Here is a 24,005-nt window from a genome sequence, read left to right as displayed (position 1 = left end):
CAGGAGTTAAAGAAGTTTAATGTGTATGTGTCAAATACACCCAATGAAATTAGCTAATCTGCTAGTTCCTACTTACAGATGCAGTAAACTGTTGTCATCTTTGATAACCTGCTTCTCTCATGATTTATTTGCCAGAAGAAACTGTGACAAGTTTTTAGTTTAATGAGAAAGAATGCTTTATGAATACATTATGCATCTGTGTCCATCCGCTCCCATCCACAGTCATTTAACAACTAACAAAACACCAGAAGACAAAAGATGTCAAATGAGAGGACATCGAATTCGTGACATGAAGTAAGATTATCTGTAATAATACATATGATACATAAAATGTAAAAATGGTGTTATATACTCTGGATGAGTGCACATATATAGACATTTCAGACACGTATGTACAAGAAGTTGTGGGTTAAATTCTGTGAAATGTGTTAGATTTGAAGATTTACGTCTGGCAGTGAAAGCTCTCCCATTCTCTGCTTTCCTATCCTTTCTTTCCTAAAGGATCCTGAAGGCCACTGTGTGTGTATGAAAAGATGTGTTCACTGAACAAATTACTGCAGTAGGATGCTATTCTTAACAAGCCCTCTTAAAGTGCCATTTTCTGGTAGTACAGAAGTCTTTTTTTTTTTTTTCTTAACACCATCGTTATTCCATGTTCTCCAGAGAATAGTGCCTACAGCCAAAAGAAACCGGATCCTCTGCTCTCCATGCCGCCAGAGAGCTATGCAGAGAGTCAACACGGCTGGGCTAAAGTTTCTGATCTCTCCTTGGGGTGTCCAGACGCCTGCGGGAGGCAGACTGGCTGGCAGGTTCCCGGGAAGGCGGCACTGAGACACTGAGCAGGTTTGAACCTTATATCCAAGTCACAGTATACTGCGATTCCAAACAGTTCAACGGTTTCCATTAAGAACAAAGGAAAAGGGGGGGAAGCTACATCCCGATTCAGTAGCTGGCTATGTACACACTTACAGCTGTGCCAGCTTTTCTGAAGATTCCTTCAGAGTTTAAAGTGCCTTACAGGGTTTCTGCCCTACAAGTAAATATTGCCTCTATGTACAAGTCCTAGATCAGCATAAGCAACTTCAGCATTTGCTATACAAATATATAATTAATGGTCAAATGAACATTGGACAATAAATGCACAACACGTTCCTTTTAATAGCTGTTTAGGGTTTTAGAAAGGGTGGCATGAAAGCTTTCAGTTCTTGTTATTGCCTTCTAGGGATGACTAAATGTTTAAAATCCTAAAGTCGCATTGTTCACATATCCCTTTGCCAAGAAATCGTTATGTGGGAATGTTGTCAGTTCCAGTTGTATCCAAGAAAAATAATACAGTCCACTCCTGGATAAATTCCAACTTGTGATGATCAACTTCCAAGGATCAAATGGTTGATTTTGCCATTTTGAAGAATACTGTGTTCCCTCTTCAGTCTGTTAGTTTGTGTACATAGTTTACAGGAAAGGCCCCACTCCTGGATGGATCCCCCTCTATGTGACCAGTCTGTTAGGAAAAATATATGTCTGTCAATCAAATCCCTCTATGTCCTATTTCCAGTCAATTTATTTTAACTTATATAACTTTGGTAATTAATTTTACTGTACTTTACTCTGAGTTTATAAATATACAAATCCACAAAAATGCCAAATAGTAATAACTGTTGGATTGACTCCTGAGTAAACTACTGAAAGAAACAAAGTATGTAGTGGGTGAATGAACAAGCTTATCTTAGACTGATGGCTGGGCTTTCATGCAGAAAGCTGCTACTGAGTGGGAAATAGGTCGTAATGAATCTGTAGTTACACTTACCCACCAGTGGGGGTCATTAGTGGCTGTGACCACAATAATTTCATCTTTGAAAAAGGCGAGCTGCTCAGAACTGACAGCTCGGCAGTCCACCAAAGCCTTGACGCGCTTCTGATGTGGCCTGCTGTTAGAAACCTGGAAAAGACATATGCTTCTGTAAGCTATGCTTCTCAGTGTGCCACCAGCAAATTCATACACTGACTGTGAAATCTCTTAAGCGTTTTTTCCCCAGTGAAAAACTCCTGAAATGGAAGCGTGTGACATAGAGAACTTGAACTTATTTAAAAATAATACAAAAAGGTGTCTTTGTCGTTTGTACCATAGCATTCCTGCGAGGTCGTGGGATACAGGTCAAATCAGGTGAGGACGAAGGGGCGGGGACTGGAGCAGTAGCTGGGGTAAGGGCTTTACTATTCCCTCCTGGGGTGGAGTACAGATCCTCCTGGCTGCCCACACAGGCCGAAGACAAAACGCTACACTTTCCCTGGCTGCCTCCTCCACTGCTCGTGCGGCGGTATGACGTGGTCTTCTCCGAACTGGAAAAATAACCCAGAAATAACAAGATCAAATTACACTAAACTGTGTAGTATTAAAACAACAGGAGCTAGATTCACATTCTTCTTCCTCACCTGACAGGCCCTATGTGATTCTGAGAAAAACCTGATGTGGCACCACTTTGAGATCCAGAACTCAAACCAAGATGACCATCCCATGTCTGCCTATGCGCCCTGAGCAGGCTTGCTTGTCCATTTGGAGACCTAGGGGGTCTCCCACCTTGGCCTTCTGTATTTCCTGAAGGAGGACTCTGTCGTGCCTGCATCTGGGGACTGGATGAGTGATAGGACGGGTTCGAGCAGCGTCGTGGAATTTGGTTTCCTTCATGCGATGTGGCTGAGATCTGTGGGTCTGAGCGGCCTGTGGAGGGCAAAAGAAGAAGAACAAGAGCAACAATGTAAATTGATAAAACTAGCATTGGCTTAAATAACTCATTATAACTCATTCATTTATTTTTAATCTAGAGAATCTGTATAACGTAGTTTACCTCTTTGGATGGATTTAGCTGGCAGTGGCGGAGGCATTGAAGCTCCAGAGGGGGCGCTATTGACTGGTGGATTTTTATATAGAAATTCTATATTCTCGTAAGCCTGACAAGGTCTGCTACTTGTACTAGCAGCGGAAGAACTGACACTCCAGTGTCCACCACCTCCATTTGATGACAGAGGAGACCGGTTTTTGGGTAATGGGCTCACCTAAAGTTAGAAGATAATAAACAAAACATTAATTTCTATAGCGCCGCCTCATCTTTCTTCGTTTAATTTTATTTATAAACTTTCCAAAATGGATAATGTAAAATGAAAGGAAAAAGGCCAAGCTTTGACTTTAAGGTAAAGTCAGTAATGCCTATGGTTAGTGTGTGTGGCATTTACCCTCTCATCCAGGTCATCTTCACTGTCATAGAATTCCTGAGACTGCGTCTCCCACATGAACTCTACGTGTATCTGAGAGTTAAACTTCCCACTCTGCGCCAGCTCCAACTAAAAAACACAAAAGAGCACAAAAAGAATATTTAACTATCTACATTAGTACACACGACTTTATTTGATCAGTTAACTTTGTTATATCAAACCTAATTTATTTCACTCCTGTGCTGACTTGATTGTCGTCTTCTCTTTATTTTGCTTGTTAACGTTTTGCTGTAATGTAGTTTTGTTTGTTTGTTTTTACTACTGATAATAGTAAACATTGCAATCTTTTCTGTTAGCTGTTATTAAAGGCAAAAAATACAGCTAGCAGGAAAAAAGGCATGAAGGGGAAGTTTGACTCTTGGGTCAACATTTTTCACCAAAGTGAAACCAAAAGTCCAAAGAGTCTGTCTACATCCTTCCACATAAACAGTCGTGTGTCATTGCAAGCTAAAAGTTGTACAGCCGATTATGCAATGCAAGAATTTTGTAGTTTACTCGTCTAACTTTTTTTTTTTTTGGTTCCACAAAGGATTCTTTTTAAGATTTCTCACAATCAAACAGGATGTTACTCAAGGCAGGTCTGATTCAGCAGGGCAGATGGCCGGTAAGAAAATAAAACCAGTTTATGAATGATACACACTGGGATCCAATGAGGATAGGGTTCCCTAGCTGAGCTCTGCTGCACAGGGAGTTATTTCAAGGTAGTGTTTCCAGCTGTGGAAATTGGGTCATTTTGCTTCTGGAGTTGGATTTCTGGTAGGTATTATAATGTTGCAACTTGATTCCTCAGCTGAACTTACTTCCTGCCAGTGTGTGTTCTGAGTATTATGAATTAAAAACTTTAAAAGCTAAAGGGGAAGTGAGATCTCACCAGCTCGACACACTGTTTATGCTGCAATCTCCTGGCAGTATCCAAGGCCGTCTCTCCTGCCGAGTTCACTACAGGAGAAAGAAAAAATAGCGGCTTTCTACTTGTGACACTATGCAAAAGAGAAATACAATTAACAGAGTAAAATGTACCTGTTTGAAGCGCTGCCTTCGCTTTGAGGAGTAACTTAAGAGATTCAGGCTTATGATACAAGACGCTGTAGTGAAGGGCCGTGTTCCCCTCTGCAGTTCTCTTCTCCAGACAGTTACTGTAAGATGAATGTATAGATTTGATAGATGGCATAAAACTGTACTAAAGCAAAAACCAAACTGTCCATGCAAAGTAAGTAAAACATGCTACATATCAATGTCTGACCTGTTCTGACAAAGGAAATCCACAAGTGCCAGAGAGCTTTTTTCCTCCAGACGCACAGCAAGATGGAGCGCTGTCTCCTTGAGTCCCTTAATGGAAAGCAAAGGTAAACAAAGTCAAATTGGTGACATTTAAAGAGATCTTCCATCTGTACTACGTATTGTTTTCATATTTTTTTGCATAGCTACTTCAGTCAATCACCTGAAGTGGCTGCACATTATGTTAAAAATCAGTCTTACAAATATGATAACACTAAAGCTTAAGTCAGAGGTTGACCATGCAACAACTGTTTCATGTTGTTGTGTTAAAAACTGCTAAAAGCTTCAGGCCTTATCTGTTTATATGAAGGGCAAACAGGAGGGGCAGAAGAAAGACAGAAGAGCCTGCATAATTCAATGAGCCTGGCTTATTTGTTCTCCAGAGACATGAGCTCTGAACTAAGAGCTGAAATAATAAATGAAAGCCAACCAACACAAACAAGCACACACACATGCACGCGCGCACATGCGCTGACTAGGAAGTCCATAACAGGAGGGCAGAATATGATTAAAGACTTGAAGGCGAGGCGTTGGAGAGAGACAACAGAGGAGGGTAAAGACTAAATTAAAGGTCAAAAGAGATGGGCGGGCCTCTCATGACCCACCCACCTTAAATATACAGTATTTCAAATACTGCAACTGTTTACTTGCATTATATGAACACTGTGTCATATAGATATATTTTTGTAAACATTAGGTGGATTTCTGTCTTTATTTCTGTCAACTTTTCTAAAGTAAAAACAACAAAGCAACATTTTAAAACCTCTCCCTTTAAACCTGTAAACAAACTGGATGGACGACCCGGTCAGGATGTAGCTGTCATTCAAACTAAACGCACATCATTTGCAGGAATGTCAAAAGTTTAAATCTGTCACTGCGTAATAAGGGTTTATTACAAGCTTTCCCCACCCTAACAGGGCAGTTTTCTGGAGGAAATGAATGTGTGGAAATCCACTTGTGGCTTTAAGTTATCTTTACCTGTCCTTCGGGGAGTGTGAGTGGTTTGGCCAGATCTGCTCTCTCAGCATAGAGCTGCAGAAGCAAAGCGAGGTCACGGCTCCTCACGGCTTCATAAAGCAGGCTAGGATTTGCTTCTTCTCTGCGTAGGACGTAGCGACGCTCAGCGTACTTTGCCACAATGTATTCCTTCCTGGCATTCCTGGTTGTTAAGCAAATGCAATTCAATAATATGAACTAATAAGCTAGCATTGTTGAAGCCATTCTTAATGTCAAAGGCAGTGTGTATTTATAACTCATTTTCATGATCACTTAAATTATAAATCAGAGACTCACATGTCACTTTGTGGAAATGGTTTGACAGAGTCATTTGGAAGCCCTGCCTCCATGATGTCATTGAATCGAGTGTTGCCAATACTGACGGCCAGCTGGAGTGACACACAATACATCCACAAATATGTGACATGAAGACATTTCAAAGAATAGCACATTGTTGCATAATGTCTGTCTGTTCCCATGTGTCTATTTAGTACCAGTAGTTCGGAGGTGCTCAGTAGGTCCAGAGTGAGGGACTGGATCCTGGAGTAGTGGACCCCTAGCTCTCTGTGGATGCCGGAGCACTCAATACACGTCAGGATGCCCAGATTGGTCGACAGCCATGTTGGATCTGCGATACAGAGCTGGTGATTATTCATTATGCTCATAAAACAAATGTAATTACATACTTGTACTTCTGTAACCATATATAAGAATGACTGGCCAACCTGGAGCTCCACAGTCTGCGCAGGCCTCATTGCCAGGCATGTGTCGAAGCTCAGCAATAATGGCTTTGGAAAGTTCCTGAAGCCCACTGTCCTGGAGGTGAAGCTGATCCCCACCCAGCGCTGTGTTCAGGGCCTCCTCCTTACTGTTCTGCAGCACGGACACCCAACTAAAGTGCAGACGATATACATTTAGAACATTGTTATTAAATTTCATATATTGTAACAATTCATTTTGAAGTTTAAACCACAGAGAGTCAGCGGCACCATGGGAAACGAGACGACTCTTTCACTAAAACATCAAAAAATGCTAAACTATTTTTTATGCATGTTTTTTGTTGTTGAATTATGACTAATTCAACTTTAATCCATCTAGAGTTATTGTGATTCTCACATCTATCATTTCTGAAGCTCGGGTACTTTTCCATTTAAACCATTTGTTATTGCACCCCTAAACTTACATAGCTCATCACATCAAAGAAACTGCCTGGAGGCCCACACAGAAGGGAAGGACAGCAGACGAAGAACCCCACTTGCAATCCCATCCAAAACCACATCAGAACACACAAAGTTCCCCTGCTTGCTGCCTGTGGCTACCAAGAAAATTCCCACCCAGAACAGACTAGGTTTCTGTCAGACTCAAACAGTCTTTCTGCATCATTTAGTTTGTCTTACTTTTTGTAAATTGTCAGCTCAGCTTGTTCTTTACTGCATGAGCCGTCAAATTATAGCGTTTCTTGTTTCATGAAAACATGTTTAACCCTTTCCTTACAGGAACGATTTATTGTCTCTGACTGGAGTCCTGGCTGTTCATGTGTACATTGCAAAGATTCTTTCTTATACATACAGTGGGGCAAAAAAGTATTTAGTCAGCCACCGATTGTGCAAGTTCCCCCACTTAAAATGATGACAGAGGTCAGTAATTTGCACCAGAGGTACACTTCAACTGTGAGAGACAGAATGTGAAAAAAAAATCCATGAATTCACATGGTAGGATTTGTAAAGAATTTATTCGTAAATTAGGGTGGAAAATAAGTATTTGGTCACCTCAAACAAGGAAAATCTCTGGCTCTCACAGACTTGTAACGTCTTCTGTAAGAAGCTTTTCTGTCCTCCACTCGTTACCTGTATGAATGGCACCTGTTTGAACTCATCATCTGTATAAAAGACACCTGTCCACAGCCTCAAACAGTCAGACTCCAAACTCCGCCATGGCCAAGACCAAAGAGCTTTCGAAGGACACCAGGAAAAGTATTGTAGACCTGCACCAGACTGGGAAGAGTGAATCTACAATAGGCAAGCAGCTCGGTGTGAAAAAATCAACTGTGGGAGCAATCATCAGAAAATGGAAGACATACAAGACCACTGATAATCTCCCTCGATCTGGGGCTCCACGCAAGATCTCATCCCGTGGGGTCAAAATGATCATGAGAACGGTGAGCAAAGATCCCAGAACCACACGGGGGGACCTGGTGAATGACCTGCAGAGAGCTGGGACCAAAGTAACAAAGGTCACCATCAGTAACACACTACAACGGCAGGGAATCAAATCCCGCAGTGCCAGACGTGTTCCGCTGCTGAAGCCAGTGCATGTCCAGGCCCGTCTGAAGTTTGCCAGAGAGCACATGGATGATACAGCAGAGGATTGGGAGAATGTCATGTGGTCAGATGAAACCAAAGTAGAACTTTTTGGTATAAACTCAACTCGTCGTGTTTGGAGGAAGAAGAATACTGAGTTGCATCCCAAGAACACCATACCTACTGTGAAGCATGGGGGTGGAAACATCATGCTATGGGGCTGTTTTTTTGCCAAGGGGACAGGACGACTGATCCGTGTTAAGGACAGAATGAATGGGGCCATGTATCGTGAGATTTTGAGCCAAAACCTCCTTCCATCAGTGAGAACTTTGAAGATGAAACGAGGCTGGGTCTCCCAACATGACAATGATCCAAAACACACCGCCCGGGCAACAAAGGAGTGGCTCCGTAAGAAGCATTTGAAAGTCCTGGAGTGGCCTAGCCAGTCTCCAGACCTCAACCCCATAGAAAATCTGTGGCGGGAGTTGAAAGTCCGTGTTGCTCGGCGACAGCCCCAAAACATCACTGCTCTCGAGAAGATCTGCATGGAGGAATGGGCCAAAATACCAGCTACTGTGTGTGCAAACCTGGTAAAGACCTATAGTAAACGTTTGACCTCTGTTATTGCCAACAAAGGTTATGTTACAAAGTATTGAGTTGTATTTTTGTTATTGACCAAATACTTATTTTCCACCCTGATTTACGAATAAATTCTTTACAAATCCTACCATGTGGATTCATGGATTTTTTTTTCACATTCTGTCTCTCACAGTTGAAGTGTACCTCTGGTGCAAATTACTGACCTCTGTCATCATTTTAGGTGGGGGAACTTGCACAATCGGTGGCTGACTAAATACTTTTTTGCCCCACTGTAACTCCACTGACATAAAAAGGGTATGACATGCAACAACTTGCTTTATAATGAGAAAACAGAAAAAAATACCAGCATGCAGCCTACATCACTTTCAAAGCTTACATCAAACATTCCTGCTCGTCTTCTGCCTGGAAATGATATGTCCGGTTATCTATCGAGAGGGAAAAAACAAAAGTTAAATATTATCTTGAAAACGAAATTACACAGTAGAAATTGGAGCAGAGAGGCTTGAAAGACAACAGTCAATATAAAGCTTGCGCAACTAGACATGGCATAAAACAAGCGTGAAGCACACAACCACCTCTGTTTTACCGCGCAGCACTTCATATTAATCACTGGGAATGTCTGCCATTTACACCAAAATGAAATGTCTCAGATCCTGATTTCAAATGTGAGGACCAAAGAGGCAAGTTTCCAAGTCATCTGTGCTGCAGATGACTGTTTACAGTCTGTAATGATCATATGTTGAGGGGAAAGCTTGAAGGTCAAAAGTTAAAAATAAACCTACGAGTGACAAGGTCAAAGGTCCTCCTGTCCTCGGGGTTCGGTCGCACCTGGCAGGTCAGCAGGTTCAGCTTGGCTGGGGGTCGATTGATCTGAAGACAAACACATTTGTATCAGTATGTATTTGCTCACATATTTGCTGTATTCCCTGCTGACAGTTTACCTCATGTGGTATTTATTGTCTAAAAGCACAGTATCAATCATGAGTCCTCACCGTACTGTGGGAAATAGTCAGGCAGCCGAATTTGACTCCACACTTTCTCTTCTGCCAAACCTTCCTTATCCTTTGAGATGAAACGCAAATGAAGAAGAAAAAGGCCAATTATTATTAAAAAAAACAATCAAATACATGAAGAATATATTTATTAACTCTCTGTATGATGTGTGCAGTGCATTAAGTGAAAGCCGTGTTAACAGATACCATTAGATACACTCTGCTGGCCCAGATTATTCCTATTCACAGTACTGTTTTCGTCATCTTGATTGAATCAGGTAAAACTGCTAAAGAACATGTTCTGTTTTTTGTCAGTGGCCTGAGAAAAGTTTACTCCCCCCAAAGCCTCCTATTTGCCCTACTGAACCACATCCCCTCTCTTTATCACACACTAATCTAGGACTGTGTGTGTGTGTCTGTTCGTGCATGCGCATGACGCAAATGTTGGATCAGCTAGCTAGCCAGTCTGCCAATAAGTTCCACAGGAGGGGCCCCTGCTTGAATGTTCATCTCACAATAATGAAGACCAGCTGGGGCAGATAAAGTTTGCATTAGCCTTTCTTTCTCTGTGCCATATTTACTTAATTTTCACCCAGCTGAGATCATTTCTGTCTTTTACAATGTTAGTGAGCACCGTTTACCCCATTCTTCTTATTCTGTATGTACTTGCGATTCCTGCAAAATGCTTGTGTTCCAACTTCATACATGACACCAGCTAATGCCTTTACACACCCGTCACTCTTCTTAAGCAGGAAACCGGATTTCTCCGTTCCGTACTTCTTGTTTCCCTGCGGTTGGTGAATGCTATACCCATTGCCAGAGTTTTTCCTGTTGAGGTACTCCTGGAATATAAACAGTGATTTAAGGATTTAACTTTAAAGCTTCAAACCAGTTGTCCAGATTATAAAAATTCAAAGCAATACAATAACAACGGTGGCAAAACACTACTGTTGTAATCCGCAGGAAACTTAAAGCCAGTGCACCTGGGCTTTTTATAGCGCTGATATTGGTTTTACACAGACAAATTAAAAGGTCTACAGTAAGCTAACTTACCAGACATAAATAAAGACTCTAACATAAATAAACATACCTCTTTGCCCTCCACTTGTAGAAGTGATCTAAGAGAATCCCTCAACTGTGTGAGTTGTTTTACCTCTTCATCTTGGTCTAAGCGAACCTACAAAACACACCATGAAAATATTTTTACTAAAAAAAAAAAGAAGAAAAAAAGTTGGAAGAAGAGAATATGTTCACTTGATCACAAACATGTTTTTTTTTTTTTCATTTGTTCTGGGTGTGGAAAGACAACACACAGCTTTGTGTAACGATCTAAATGATGTAGAACAGAGTTCAGTATTTGGGTGTGTAGTCTTCTGAGGTTTTTCATTTTGAATTAAGAAGCAGAATGACCACACTCACAAGCAACACAGGCCAGTTTAACTGGGAAGTTTAAGTATTTTGTTTTCCTGGAGAACCATGACACAGATTCTATCTGAATTTCCTTCCCGAGACTGAGGTCTGGCATGTCTGAACGGCTCTGTGTTCTGCCCATGAAGAACCAGAAAAACCTCTAACGTTTCCAGTATCACAGTTAACAGTCTGTTTCCAGCAGCTCCAACCAGAAAAATGGAGCACGGCAAATAGTGCGCAGGCAGAAACCCAGTTAAAGCGGTTGGAGAAATAGATGTGTACTAAGGAAAGTATGAAAATGAATGATACATTCATTTCCATCTATTGGAAACCAGGGCAAACATTTCTGGGAAGAGACTCCTTTAAACAGTCGCTGCTTGTGGATTCAGTGAAGAGGGGGTTGGCTGTTGCGAAAGACCAACATTGAAAAAGTAGATGCTGAAACATAACACAGGGTTTTACTGTAAAATTCTATATGTGCACAGTATTTTCCTCCCAAACATAAATGAATGAAGAAAAGTAGTCTGTTAGAATGATAACATCAATATGTGGGGTATGTGCATATTTTGACCTCTTAGTGCAATCAAATATTCTTTTAAAATTACAGCAACACTGGGTAAGAAAAAACATGCATATAATCCAGGAGGAGTGAAAAACGCAGAGCTGCTTTCATGTGTACCGTGTGAATAGATGAAGCAAGCTTCTCGATAAAGGGAGAGAGATTCTCTGCAGCCTTCAGCCCATCCTGAAAGAAACTGAGATCAGAAAAAGAACAAATGCTGAGTCAAGCTACTTTAGTTTAAACATCTGATTTCACACCAACTAAAACACCACATGCTGGAACTGTAACAACAGTTTCACTCCCACATTAAAAAAAAAAGCCTAGGTAGGAATAAAAAGTGTAAATGGTTAACAAGAACCGCAACAGGCTTTGCAAAGACCGACTGCTGTGCAGAATCCCTTAAAACTCAACATATCTGTGAAAGTAGATGCCAGCTGAGATACTGACCTCAGCTGAGCCTGGAAATATTTGATGAGGCTCTGGAGAAGATCAGGACCCTGACGCACCTTCAGCTCCTGGATCTTCAAAAGGTACTAAAAGAATAAAAACAGACAGTTAAAAACACCTCTGAAACCACTCTCCATAGAAAGGACCGATGGGTCTGTAAAAACATGCAGCGAAGCATGACGCTACCGTTTTTCAGTAGCTTAAATTCCACCCTTGAGTGCACACCTTTAATGTGTTTACTGCATATTTTAACTGTACAGCTCGAGTGTAAAGAGTCTTTATTGATAAACAAAAAACACACAAATTCACAGTATGTAATGATGAAATGTAAAAAAAAAAAAAAGAGAGAGAGACTTTGAGTGCAAGCGATGGGGTTTTAGCTCTGTGTGGATTGAATGACTACATTGTACTCGACTCTTTGCCCCATAAAACCTTCATCTGGATTCGTCCATCACAGTCTACCTGAAACAGCTCTGTGTTGCTCATTCACGTGACATGTTGTGTGATTGACTGAGTTTACATATATGTAGGTGGAAAGAAAGATTAATAGATAGGGTTTGGGGTGAGCTGCAACAAGTGAAAATTTCATCTTCCCCTGCCTCTCCTCTTTGTCTCCACAGCTGGTCTCAGTCAAGATAAGACTATTTCTTTTCCTCAGGCTTTTCTCCAGCTGCATGTGCACCACCAAACTCAGTTAGGACTACACCACAAGTGCATTTTTCACCCATTTCCCCCAATCTGGTGATTGATTATGCATGATGATGCACAATTACCTGCTTCTGAATTTTCTTTGTATGCTAATCTATAGGACACCACCTATTCTGAAATTCAGTTTTGAGACTCAATAACTATGCTCATGTTTAAGTCTAATGAAATATATTTTTCCATCAAAGGAATTGGATTGAAGAGACACAAAAAGGAGTGACCACCAGTGTCCACCATGAATAGAATATGTAATCCACATAAGCAGACCACCCTGGTAAAGTAAATGAAGTCCAGCTCAGGTATGCCAACGGAGTCTGGAGTATGGTATTTTGACTGGCACCAATTCCCCACCTCACACATTTGCAGCTGGAAGATCCGTCTCTCTCTCTCCATGTCCTCCGCTCCATCTGATCCCTCTGTCCTGATCAGTCCCAGCTGCCTGTTCTTTTCCCTCCTCTCCTTCTCTAGCTTCACTCTGGAGGGGGGAAGGGAATGGAAGAAAGAATGAAAAGAAGACATAAAGAAGGTTTTCCGTCTTTACTTGCACACACGATGTTTGTCACAAAAGCTAAATCTGATCAGCTCCATCTGTATGAACATGTGCAGCTTTTACTCCATCACAAACTCCACCATCATGCTTCCCTTTCTCATGTCGAGCGAGGAAGTTGGATGAAATTTAATCTCCTTACAGCATTATAAAACACTTTGAACCAGAGCTGGATTGAAATCAAATAACGGCTGTAAAGTGCAAATGCTTCGGCTTGATTTCTTTTTAAAGTAACTGGAAATGACCTTGGGATATGAATCATTATCTTATTAACTTGTGCTGCCACACAAATTCCTAAACCCCACATGAGAAGGAAATATAATACATGAAGCTTTTGAAACAAACACATTCGTCACCATCTTCATCTATATTTCTGTCATGCATCAATGTGAGGCCTGTGCAAGTGGCTATGAATTTATGAGCATTTACACTTTGTGAACCCTCGTGTCTGCATTATTTTGCAAATTCACTAGAAAAACACTTGCTGGAAATGAGTGTATATATCGTGTTTATCTGCTAACATCAGACAATGGCAACTAAAACTGCATATGAAGAGGCAATAGAGCTGGAGTTAATTAATGTGAAACAAACGTTACTTTTGCTGAAGTTGCTGCAATGCAGAGGACAAGGACACAGAGGGCTATACGTGGATTAGCCATCCTATTAAAAAGGCATGAGGCTGCACTCCAAGATTACCGGCTTGCATTGGCATTACGAGCAAGCCAGATACAATTACAGCCTCTGACATACAAACATTTTCATTTCACGGCGCCGTTATCATCGCACAAATCAAAATGTCACATGAGGCTATGGCATTACTACATCATATCTACAGTGCAGCTTTTAAAAGGTTGTTTACTCTCAGGAAAACAATGAGCCAATGATGAAGAACTCTACTGCAGTCTGACTCTTACAGATGAATGTGAAGTAACAGTATGGACAGAGTATGGATAATTACATTTTTACATCATAATCCTTCCAGCTCTTCTCCATGTGTTTCTTGAGCTCCTGTTTGAGGGGAGAGGAGAGAAAACGATTAATAATATATCCCCATTGCATTACACACAGTAATAACTGTACTTTACAGCTCTTCCTGGTTATTGCTCAAGCGGGTGGAGCGAGACAGGTAACACACTGTGATGCAATTAGTCGGCTAGTCTGCTATCTGGATGAACAGGATTTCAGGGGCATTGTGCCTTCTTTCACAGTTATAATGAAGCAATATTCAGTTGCAGAGTCAGCTGTTTAAAAGACAGGGCAGAGATGGGAGATTGCAGAAGCACTGGCTGGTTATTACTCACTAGTCTGTTAGCATGGCAAATCAAAAGGTTAAATACTTGGCAAGACGGGTAAGTTCTGTGCTGGAACGTAACAAACTCTTACTATTTCATTTGGATAAATAATCTTATATTAAAGAATACTTTAGTGGGGTCAACATTTAAGTGAATACAACTTCTGCCAGAGGAAATCTGCCCTAAAATAAAGTTTACACTGCAATAGTTGAATCATTCTTCCAGACAGTGATATCCCATACACAAACAGAACCTCCTCAGATACAAAGCACTGCATCTTGACTATATAAAGTCATCTCGAGGCTTTCGGTTGGCTCATAGGAAGATTTCTGTGTGAACTGTAACATCTAAACATCTATCCTCACATATTTGACAAAAATGTGCATTTCTTTTTTCAAAAAAGGGATTACAATCCACATATCTGTTGCGAGGTAAACAATAACGATAAAACTTTATCACACGTGAACCAGTTTAGGTTGCAGTAATTAAATGAGCATTTCATTTATTAGTAATAAAATCCAGACTCACCAATCTGCTGTCCCGAAGCTCAGACTTCAGCACATTTTCCAGAGGAAACGCCATGATGTTGTTAAGGTTTTGTACCTGAAGCATGTAAGAGAACAAAAAGAAAAAAAATCAGTGAAGAATGGAAAAATATTTCGTAAAATGCCACAGATGACCTTTAGCTGCCGTAGTATAAGCAGAAACAGATGCACCCACATTGAGTTTTACGCACTCTGACTGTCTATACGAGCATTTCTGGGAATGAGAAATTGATAACTCACAAGCGCGGTGATATTGTTATTCTGAACTAACGAGTCATCAAAAACAAAACACTGCACCACTACAATGCTCGAATCCAAGTTGGAGGATGATGCAATGACTCTAGATGAAGTGTTTGTATAAAGTAAAGTGAGATTCATTTGAGATTTGGATGAGGTTTAGATTAACGCCATTGTGGATTTGGGAAGAATGAATCACAAAACAACCTGTATAACCCCAACAAGTCGCTTTTACTGTAATACAACCAGTTCCTCCATCTAAGTACATCACATGAGTATTTTGGCATGCATGGCAACATACATTCATCATGACTCACCGATACACATCCCCAGATAACTATCATCTAGATTTTATTTTTATGGCTTCTGGTGAATTACAACCAAGCCGAACCCTGCTCTTAACATAAATAATGTCCAACCACATCCTTGAGCCGACTCTAGAGCTAACCTTGATATATTGACACAGCAGCCTGAAGAGTGGCAAGTTTGTTTTGGTTGGCAGCCAAACACTGGGGTAACCGATAGATAACACATAGAGTTCTTACACAGGGAAATTCCGGCTTCCAATGTCAACAAATGGACAGATGACATGGATCAATGGATTCATGTTTATACCCACACTGAGATAGTGGGGCACGTACACTAACACTCAAACGAGGCATTAAGGGACATGCTCAGGCAGTTTTTTGCAGTACGACTCCTTAAATCACCCTCCTTTTAGGCTTTTGGGCCCACTTCCTTTAACATCTGTAAGCTGTAGTCGCCCCTGTGAGGCCCTGACAGACACATGTTAAGTGTGTGTGTGTGTGTGTGTGTGCTGACTCACACGTAGAGGTCTGGGATGAATTATCATCACCAAAGAAACTATCAGAGGGAGGGTTCTGGACTGCCTCAAACAAAAAGCCCAAGTATTCAGCTGTTAAAAACCACCTTCGTTCATGCAACATGTAAGTATGTGAGCACACATATGTGCTTATGGGGAACAACAAAGGAAATTTGGCACATTTCCTTTGAAAATTCTCTGATTATATAAATATTTGTGTATATTAGAGCCATGTCTTCCTTAGTCCTAGTTCTATGCACCTAGTGTAAATGATTTCAACTCTAGTAAAAGCAGCAGAATTTAAGCAAATGTCTCCTTTCCCTTGTATTCCCATCTTTTGTCCTTTTTAACCCACCAGATTTTTGAAGAGGGATGTGACCTCTCTGGTGAACACAGCCAAGTTGAGGAACCCTGTAGAGACTTCATTGTTGTCCTGAGTCAGGTGGCTATTTCCCAAGTTCTCCAGCAGCTCAATATACTGCTCCTTGCTGTCCACATGTGCTGAAAAACAACACACAGATTAAGTATTGATACAGACCGTAAGGAGTGACTCAGAGTAATTTACAGGCACAGAAAATCTGACAAAGGCAGACTGACTTGTTGTCTTGGGAATAGTTTAACAAGGCGAGCATGTGGGACAAATTAGCACTGGTTTACACCCAGTGGAGGAGGAGGAGTAGAACACATAGAAATTCATGTTTGTCCAAGAGGCTTATAGGTCCCTTTCTTAAAGGCCATGACTTTTGTAAGCTCTCGGTCTGTTGAATATTTATGAACAAGTGCTGATGGAGAAGAATCTGGGCACGACTTTTGCTTACGTAGTATAAAACAAGGTTTCATTCTACAGGTTTTTTTTGAAAGAAGATGAACAAACACACGTTATAATGCAAGCTAGGAAATCTTGGATGTAAATCAACAAATATGGGCTCCTTATAACGTGGACCTGACATCTGTAGAGGCACCCAGAGCTGACTAAACAGACAGAAGTAGACATGGGGAGGAAGCACAGCAAGTTTCTGCTCCACTTCCACTTCAAGACAAATATAAAATGGTAAACTGACTGCAGATGGGAGACAGGCTAACACTGGCTGAAAAGCAGAAATGGAACATTTTGTCTGACAGAAAAATTGTGAATTAAGGAAGGAATGCAGACAAACTGCGGGATGGAGGAGATGAGATCTAGGGGTTTGCATGAAAACTGCAGAGTTTGTGGCTGCATGGCCGCTGAAAAGAAAAATTATTACAATAAACATACGTGCAACTATTAAATAACAAACAGCTGAGTCGCTGCATAGCTCAAAGGATGACGTTACAGCTGACCTTTAACTGCCAGATACCACCGGGGCAACTCTGCTTTTTCACTGCTCTACTAGAACACACACAGACTCACAGGCCACAGCATCTTGGCATAAACAAGTGCTGAGTACTTATGGGAATAGAGAAAGAAATAAAAGAATCTCTTAATTTGCAAATACATGACACAGTAACAGAGCATCAAACCAGCACGGGGGAGGGGTGGGAGTCAGGCTTTTTATCATTGTGAGTCACACTGTTGGTCCACAACTAACATCAGGACTGTTAAATAGGTTCAATAGCATAATGAGTGAAAGGGAAGGGCCTCCCAGCCTCGGATTACTGGAACTAACCGTAATGATTCCACTTAGAGAGACAAAAACTAGACAAAGCAAACAATAATGAAATATTTCTTTATAGATGCTATAGCACAGCTGAATAAATCTGGTTGCCTAACTCTGTGCAGCTAGCCTGCTGACTCATTTTACTAAAAAGTACAAGCCGATGCCTTAAAATGGGAAGCAAGGCTTGCAAGCAAACTTTAGAAAAACAAACTCGGGACATGTTAAGCATTTTCTCTGTTTCTCCAACACATTTTTGAGGTGAGCATTAATGTGTTATTCATGCCCACATCTGACAGCTCTGCGGCAAGCTACAGTGACATAAATCTACACAACACACACACACACACACAAACTCAGAAAGCACTCACTTGGTGACCTTGTGGATACTGAGGTCAATGAAGAGGGCGCCTTGTAGTTGCCGAAACCACCAAAGCCATTTACTTTAAACACAGAATCCAACGCATACACAGTCCATAACAATAGAGTGTGTTGTTTAAATAAACATCATCCCTGGGTGCCAGAATAGGGGGCCTCACTCTTAAACACAAGTCGGATGACGTCATCCGTAGCAGAAATTATGTTAAGGGTCATTAGTAATTATTAAACTCTGGTTCTTTCTCTCATAGTGTGTCACTGCTCTTTTCTTTTTCCCCTTCGCCCCCCAGCTGCTTGTGGTAGATACCTGCCCCTCACTGAGCCTTGCTCTATTGGAAGTTTTCTTCCTGTTAAAGGGGAGTTTTTCCTTCCCACTGTCGCCAGGTGCTCACCCTTAAGGGATCACGTGTTTGTTGGGGTTTCTTTCTAATATTGTAGGGTTTTTACCTTACAACGTAAGGAAATGTTGCTGTGACTGTTGTCGTGGCGCTGCATAAATAAAACTGAATTGAACTGAAGGCTCCCCTATGCGCAAAGCAGATCATACAGTCAAAATAGAGGTTGACCTTTACTTGACAGCTGGCTAGCGAGAGATGGGTTATTTTACTTTCTGTATAGATGGAAATCATTATCTGGGGATTTTGTTTTTAAATTACCCTACTTTCTTCCCATTTCTGTTGCTCCCTTTTGCACTGTAGCACTTTAAATACAAACTTATGTGCAACTACAGCTTGTGTAAGCTAATTTATTGTGCTTCTGTTGCATTTTCTCCGGTATCACCTTTTTCATGTACAAAAAAAAGAGAACTAAGGGGACTTTTCTAAGTAATAAGTGCAGGTAGAATTGTTTTCTTTAACTCATAATCTACTGAGTGAATGAGAATTGCATGTGACACGCTGGTACTTACAGATTCCAGAAGTGTGTATAGCTTTGATTGTTTTCTTCATTCTCTGCAGGGCTATGTGGTCTGTCTCCAGAGACTGCAAAGAAAGAGAAATCAGGAAGAGATAAGGATGTTTGCACTTGCAGTAACTCAACATTTACAGCAAAAAGTATGCTTACTGAATTCTCTGTTACATCAGTTTGTTTGCTACGCCAGTTTTATAAGTTTTATATTTGCTACGCCAATTACATGGCAGCAACCTAGTCAATTTAGGGATGTAGACATCATTAACGTGACCTGCTTAAGTTCAAACTGAGCACCAGAATGAGGAAGAAAACTGATTTAAGTTCATGTGAACTTTGCTTAATTGCTGTTGCCTGGTCTGGCTAATTCAAAACTGTTGATCTACTGTGATTTTCCCACCCATACGACAATCATCACCAACCAACATCCAATGAGCAGCTGTTCTCTGGGTGAAAATGCCTCGTTGATGTCAGACTGACTGCTTCGATGACATAGGAAGGCAAATTTAATTCAAATAACCATTCCTTTTAGCCAAGTAAGCAGAAGAGCATCTAAGAATGCCCAGCATGTTGAATCTTGAAACAGATGGGCTACAACTAGGGCTGCCACGATTTGTCGACTAGTCACGATTACGTCGACTATCAAAATCGTCGACGACTGATTTAATAGTCGACGTGTCGTTTGAAGCTTTGTAAGATCGCAAAAGACGCAGAAGTAGCAGGATTTAAGAGTGTAATAACGGACTGAAACAGAAGATGGCAGCACTGCATGTACAAGGATGCCAGCTGCCGTTAAACCCCGAAGAAGAAGAAGCAGCTGTGTCCCAGAATTCATAGCGGCGGCCCAGCTTAGTTTTCCAACAATGGCGGTAGCTAGTTAGTTTTAATATTACTCTTATTATTCTTTCTGGGTCACAAAATAAACGTTTAACATATTTTCAGGCGAGAATGTAGCTGTGTAAACCTCAAATATCGGCTCAGTTTATCAGGACACCACATATTTTCAAAAGCGCTCCGACGTTTTCGGAGACGTCTGTTACCCACTAGCTCGATAGCTAGCTGGGGGCTAGGTCACTAGCGCCGTGAGAACACCGGACTCCCGGCAAATTGTTTTCAAACCCACCGCCGTCTTTCGCGACTCAGGTTAAATATATATGAGTCACTTAGATAAATTAAAAATGTTGTTGTTTGGCTTTTTTTTTTTTTTTTTTTTTAGTATTTTATTTGTTCCTGAGTAAATCGGTTTGGCTGAGATTAAAGTTATAGTTTTTACACAGCTGAATAAACGTAAAGCAGACAGCTGATTATCAGAAGTGTGAGATGCTGGAGAATATACTCCGGTGTCCTGTTATATTTTAGATAGCAAGGAGTTTATTAAACTTTACCGAAACAATCTGCAAATTTCATTAAAATTGAATAAACTATCATCTTGTCTTTATTTTTAGTTAGCACCTTAAAAGCTTAAAGCTGTAAGCTAATGATAGTTATATAAGAGCAGATGCTGCTGGTGCAATAAGCTGTAGTTTTACGTCCAGTGGATGATGATCTGATTAGTCGACTAATCGCATAAATAATCGGTGACTAGTCGACTATCAAAATAATCGTTTGTGGCAGCCCTAGCTACAACAGCAGAAGACTACACCGGGTGCCACTCCTGTCAGCTAAGAACAGCAAACTGAGGTTACAATTTCACACAGTTTCATCAAAACGGACAACACAAGACTGGAAAAAAAATTTCCTGGTCTGATGAGTCTTGATTTTGGCTATGAAATGTGAATAGTGGGGTCTGAACATGCAAGCATGGATCCATCCTGTCTTGTATCAACACTTCAAGTCTTTGGCAGTGTAACGGTGTGGTAGATATTTTTTGACCTATATTCTCCCCCTTACTACCAACTGAGCATTGTTTAAATGCCAAAGGATACTTTGGCATTTAAACAATGCTCAGCAATGCTGACCATGTCCATTCCTTTATCACCACAGTGTATCCATCTTCTGATGCCTGCTTCCAGCAGGATGGCGTGCCACCTCACAATACTCAAATCATATCAAAATGCTTTTTTGATTGTGACGCTTAAAGGGCCTCCATAGTCACCAGATCTTAATCCCACAGAGCAACTTCAAGGTGTGGTAAAACAGAGATGAACACCGTGGAAATACAGCTAACAAATCTGTAAAAACAACTACGATGTTGTGGTGGTAATATAGACAAAATCTCTGAGGAATGTTTCCAGTAACTTGTAGAATCGATGCCACAATGAATTAAGGCACTTCTGAATGGGATTCAATCTAATACTAGAAAGGTGTACCTAATAAAGTGCCAGCAAGTGTATTGGTACACTTTTCAGAAAATACATTGAGAAACTGCGTTGGTTTAATTTTCTCACGGTGTGTGACAAAGCCAAACAGATGAGTAAGCCTTCACCCAGCATATGATAGTCTGCGTTTCACTGTCGTGTACAGTCCCAAATGATGTCACAATATGCATTTAACCTGTCACTGTCTGCGTTGAAACAACAGGTTTTCACTGTGAGACTAAAAAAAAAAAAAACATTGCATAACAAAGACATGACACAGACATTAAAATGCCTTCATTGTATTTGAACAATAACTCTTCAAAGCCCAAACTATTTGAAGCTACATATTGTTTATGCTCCTCTCGCGGGCCCTGGTTTAAATGAACTACACTTACGACACTCCACCTACACGTCACCAGAAATAGCTTTAATGAGCCAGCAATCTAGACTTAACAGACACTCTGCCTCATCGGACGGTGTTGTTTACAAACCACAGGCCTTCCCGGTCGGGTCCACTCCCTAAATGTTAGTTCATTAATTAAAAGGCGGTGCGGGTGTGTTCCGTTATGTGACGCCATAGTCAAGAAGTGGGAAAGTGATTTAGAGGAGACTGGAGATGGGAGTTGCTGGAGTTTCCTCTGGTGAGTTGGTTGGCAGATGGCAATAAACAGTGGAAACAAGCTGAGGCAGGTCAGTGAAACAGGTTGCTTTTGATGAACTAAATGTGATAAATGTGAGAAAGAGCGCGCAAAAACTTTAGAGACAGCCCACCATTCAGCTGAAATAGACCAACAATGCATGTGTAGTGTCACTTACAGTTACTTTGCTTCATTATCTATGGCTGTGTATTCCCACTGTACGGGTGTGTGAGTAGACTTTAACATTGGATGACTTGACTGATATATGATCTGTAATCACCACATTCAGTTTGGCATGATGATTACACTTATCACTGGGAAAAGTTACAAAGTGTTAACATTTCAACACATCAACCAATTGATCAAGATTAGATTGATTCTTAAAAGCATGTCTGGGAATGACATGACCTACTGTTGCCTATTGCTAAAGAAAGTGAAACTTTTTACTTCTGCTTTTCTTCTTGTGGTTTACTCCTGCCACTAATCAACCTAGTCCTGGATGAGCTGACCGAACATGATAACTATAATCTGAGCATCTATGAAAAGAAATAACTGCCCTTACATCTGGTTGTGTTCACATGTGTAGAATTCCAGCATGACCCTCCCTAAACAGCAATTCCAGCCATGTATTTTCCAGCGTGTCATGCTGATAAATAAGGACATGAGCCCAAGTTAAATGCATCACACAGCTGTTTAAAATGCTCTTCTTTATTCTAAAGTCTCCACTTAGTCTCACTTTCAAGCCAAGGAACTCCTAAAGAACATCCTTCATCTCTCTCAGGCTATGGTGAGGTTTCCTCTTATTAGAGGTGGGCATCAAGATATCCAGGCTAGGAGCAGTGATTCAGACTGATGTGACTCTAACCAAAAACACAAATCCATATGGACCGCAGCAGAACCCTAATCCACAAGGTTTAGTCACAAAGAATACAGACAAGGAAGTATTGACATGCACATTTGGAATATTTGTTTTATGGCCAAGTTCATAGTGGGCTCCCTCTGCTTCCTCGTTTGCGCAAGGAGCTTTGAGAGAAGAGATTTCAAACAAAACACCAATGTGCACACAGAGAAGCCTTAAACAAGTCTTCAAAGTACTAGTTATGAAGAGGGGCATGCAGACAGACTTGCTTGCAGCTATGGGCATGTGTGCATGCTTACCCTTACAAACACAATCCATCACTCTGTGTGACTCAGGCATGTTTCTGTGTCGTGTGTGTTCTGTTAGTGTCCCACCACTCTGACTCCCACTAGACCGACGACATAAACACTGTAACCTCATGTAACCTTCACTTATTTGCTGAATCAGACACTGGGGTTTATACTGAACAGATCATATACGCACTCTAAGCCTGTCCTGTACAAGTGCAGCACCCATCAATTTGCACATTTCAGAAAACATACCCTACTCCCATGTCCTAAACTGGGAACCATGAAATTCCAAAATGAATACACTGACAGTCCCGCTTTTTCCGACACAAAGCCACAGCACTTTGCATTTGTAGGTTCTATACCTTTTGGAAATAAATTACCGGTCCGTGAAAGACCGCAAGTTTACTGCTGAAACCTGTGCTCACGTGCAAACTGTGTTACAAAAAAAAAAAAATTAAAGCTTGAGTTTAAAAAAACAAGCTACAGGTAGGGGTAAAACGTCAGGTAAACAACAAAGGTGTATGTCTTCTGCACACACCTCCCCCTTCCACAACTCTCACCTCCTCCACGGCTGAAACGGTGCTCCGGCAGTCGCTCATTTTAGACTGAAACGTTGAAGTCCCCGGAGAAGACAAATCCTCGTTTGTCAGGATCACAAAGTCCGAAACGCTTATTCGCTCCGGCATGTTTCGGGCGAAGCGGGTCCGACAGTCAGTGAAGAGAAAAGTGAGGCAAAGTTACACGCGCGCATGTAAGTCCCATTTGAAGTGGAAGAAGAAGAAGAAGAAGGGAAACAGTACGGTCACTCCCTCCTTCCTTTGCGGAAACTGAAAAAATATATAATAAAAAAAAAAACACCGTATTCCTCTGAGTTTTATTTCCTTTGAACAAAGTCTTTAAGGTGGAAAGTTGAGTCAAACTAGACTTTGCAAGTCCCGAGCGACTCCGAGGACGTGTGCGCGTGAAGGTGCACCAGCGCGCTACTGAGCGCATTCAGTG

The 24,005-nt window shown here is 41.1% G+C and overlaps 1 protein-coding gene across 2 annotated transcripts; it reads right to left on the bottom strand.

Annotated features, from left to right (window-relative positions):
• On the bottom strand, positions 1 to 24,005 carry asap3 (ArfGAP with SH3 domain, ankyrin repeat and PH domain 3). Of its 2 annotated transcripts, none has more exons than XM_040042531.1 (26): positions 23,567 to 24,005; positions 18,924 to 18,996; positions 16,360 to 16,505; positions 14,928 to 15,002; positions 14,066 to 14,115; positions 12,912 to 13,035; positions 11,856 to 11,941; positions 11,526 to 11,601; positions 10,527 to 10,613; positions 10,169 to 10,278; positions 9,437 to 9,506; positions 9,227 to 9,314; positions 8,821 to 8,869; positions 6,270 to 6,436; positions 6,039 to 6,172; positions 5,842 to 5,933; positions 5,527 to 5,707; positions 4,514 to 4,599; positions 4,291 to 4,406; positions 4,142 to 4,209; positions 3,232 to 3,339; positions 2,847 to 3,054; positions 2,434 to 2,719; positions 2,124 to 2,340; positions 1,808 to 1,939; positions 1 to 1,501 (listed from the first exon to the last, which is right to left on the bottom strand). In XM_040042531.1, exons 1-26 carry the CDS (start codon positions 23,690 to 23,692, stop codon positions 1,427 to 1,429), a joined length of 3,030 nt encoding a protein of 1,009 aa, XP_039898465.1. In that variant the 5' UTR covers positions 23,693 to 24,005; the 3' UTR covers positions 1 to 1,426. The 2 variants fall into 2 exon arrangements, with proteins under 2 accessions (XP_039898465.1, XP_039898466.1); XM_040042532.1 differs by having other exon boundaries at positions 1,812 to 1,939.

This window comes from Simochromis diagramma, unplaced genomic scaffold, assembly GCF_900408965.1.
Source record: "Simochromis diagramma unplaced genomic scaffold, fSimDia1.1 OVJJ01000304.1, whole genome shotgun sequence".
Lineage (NCBI taxonomy): Eukaryota > Metazoa > Chordata > Actinopteri > Cichliformes > Cichlidae > Simochromis > Simochromis diagramma.
This window is presented reverse-complemented; position numbering and strand designations above follow the sequence as displayed.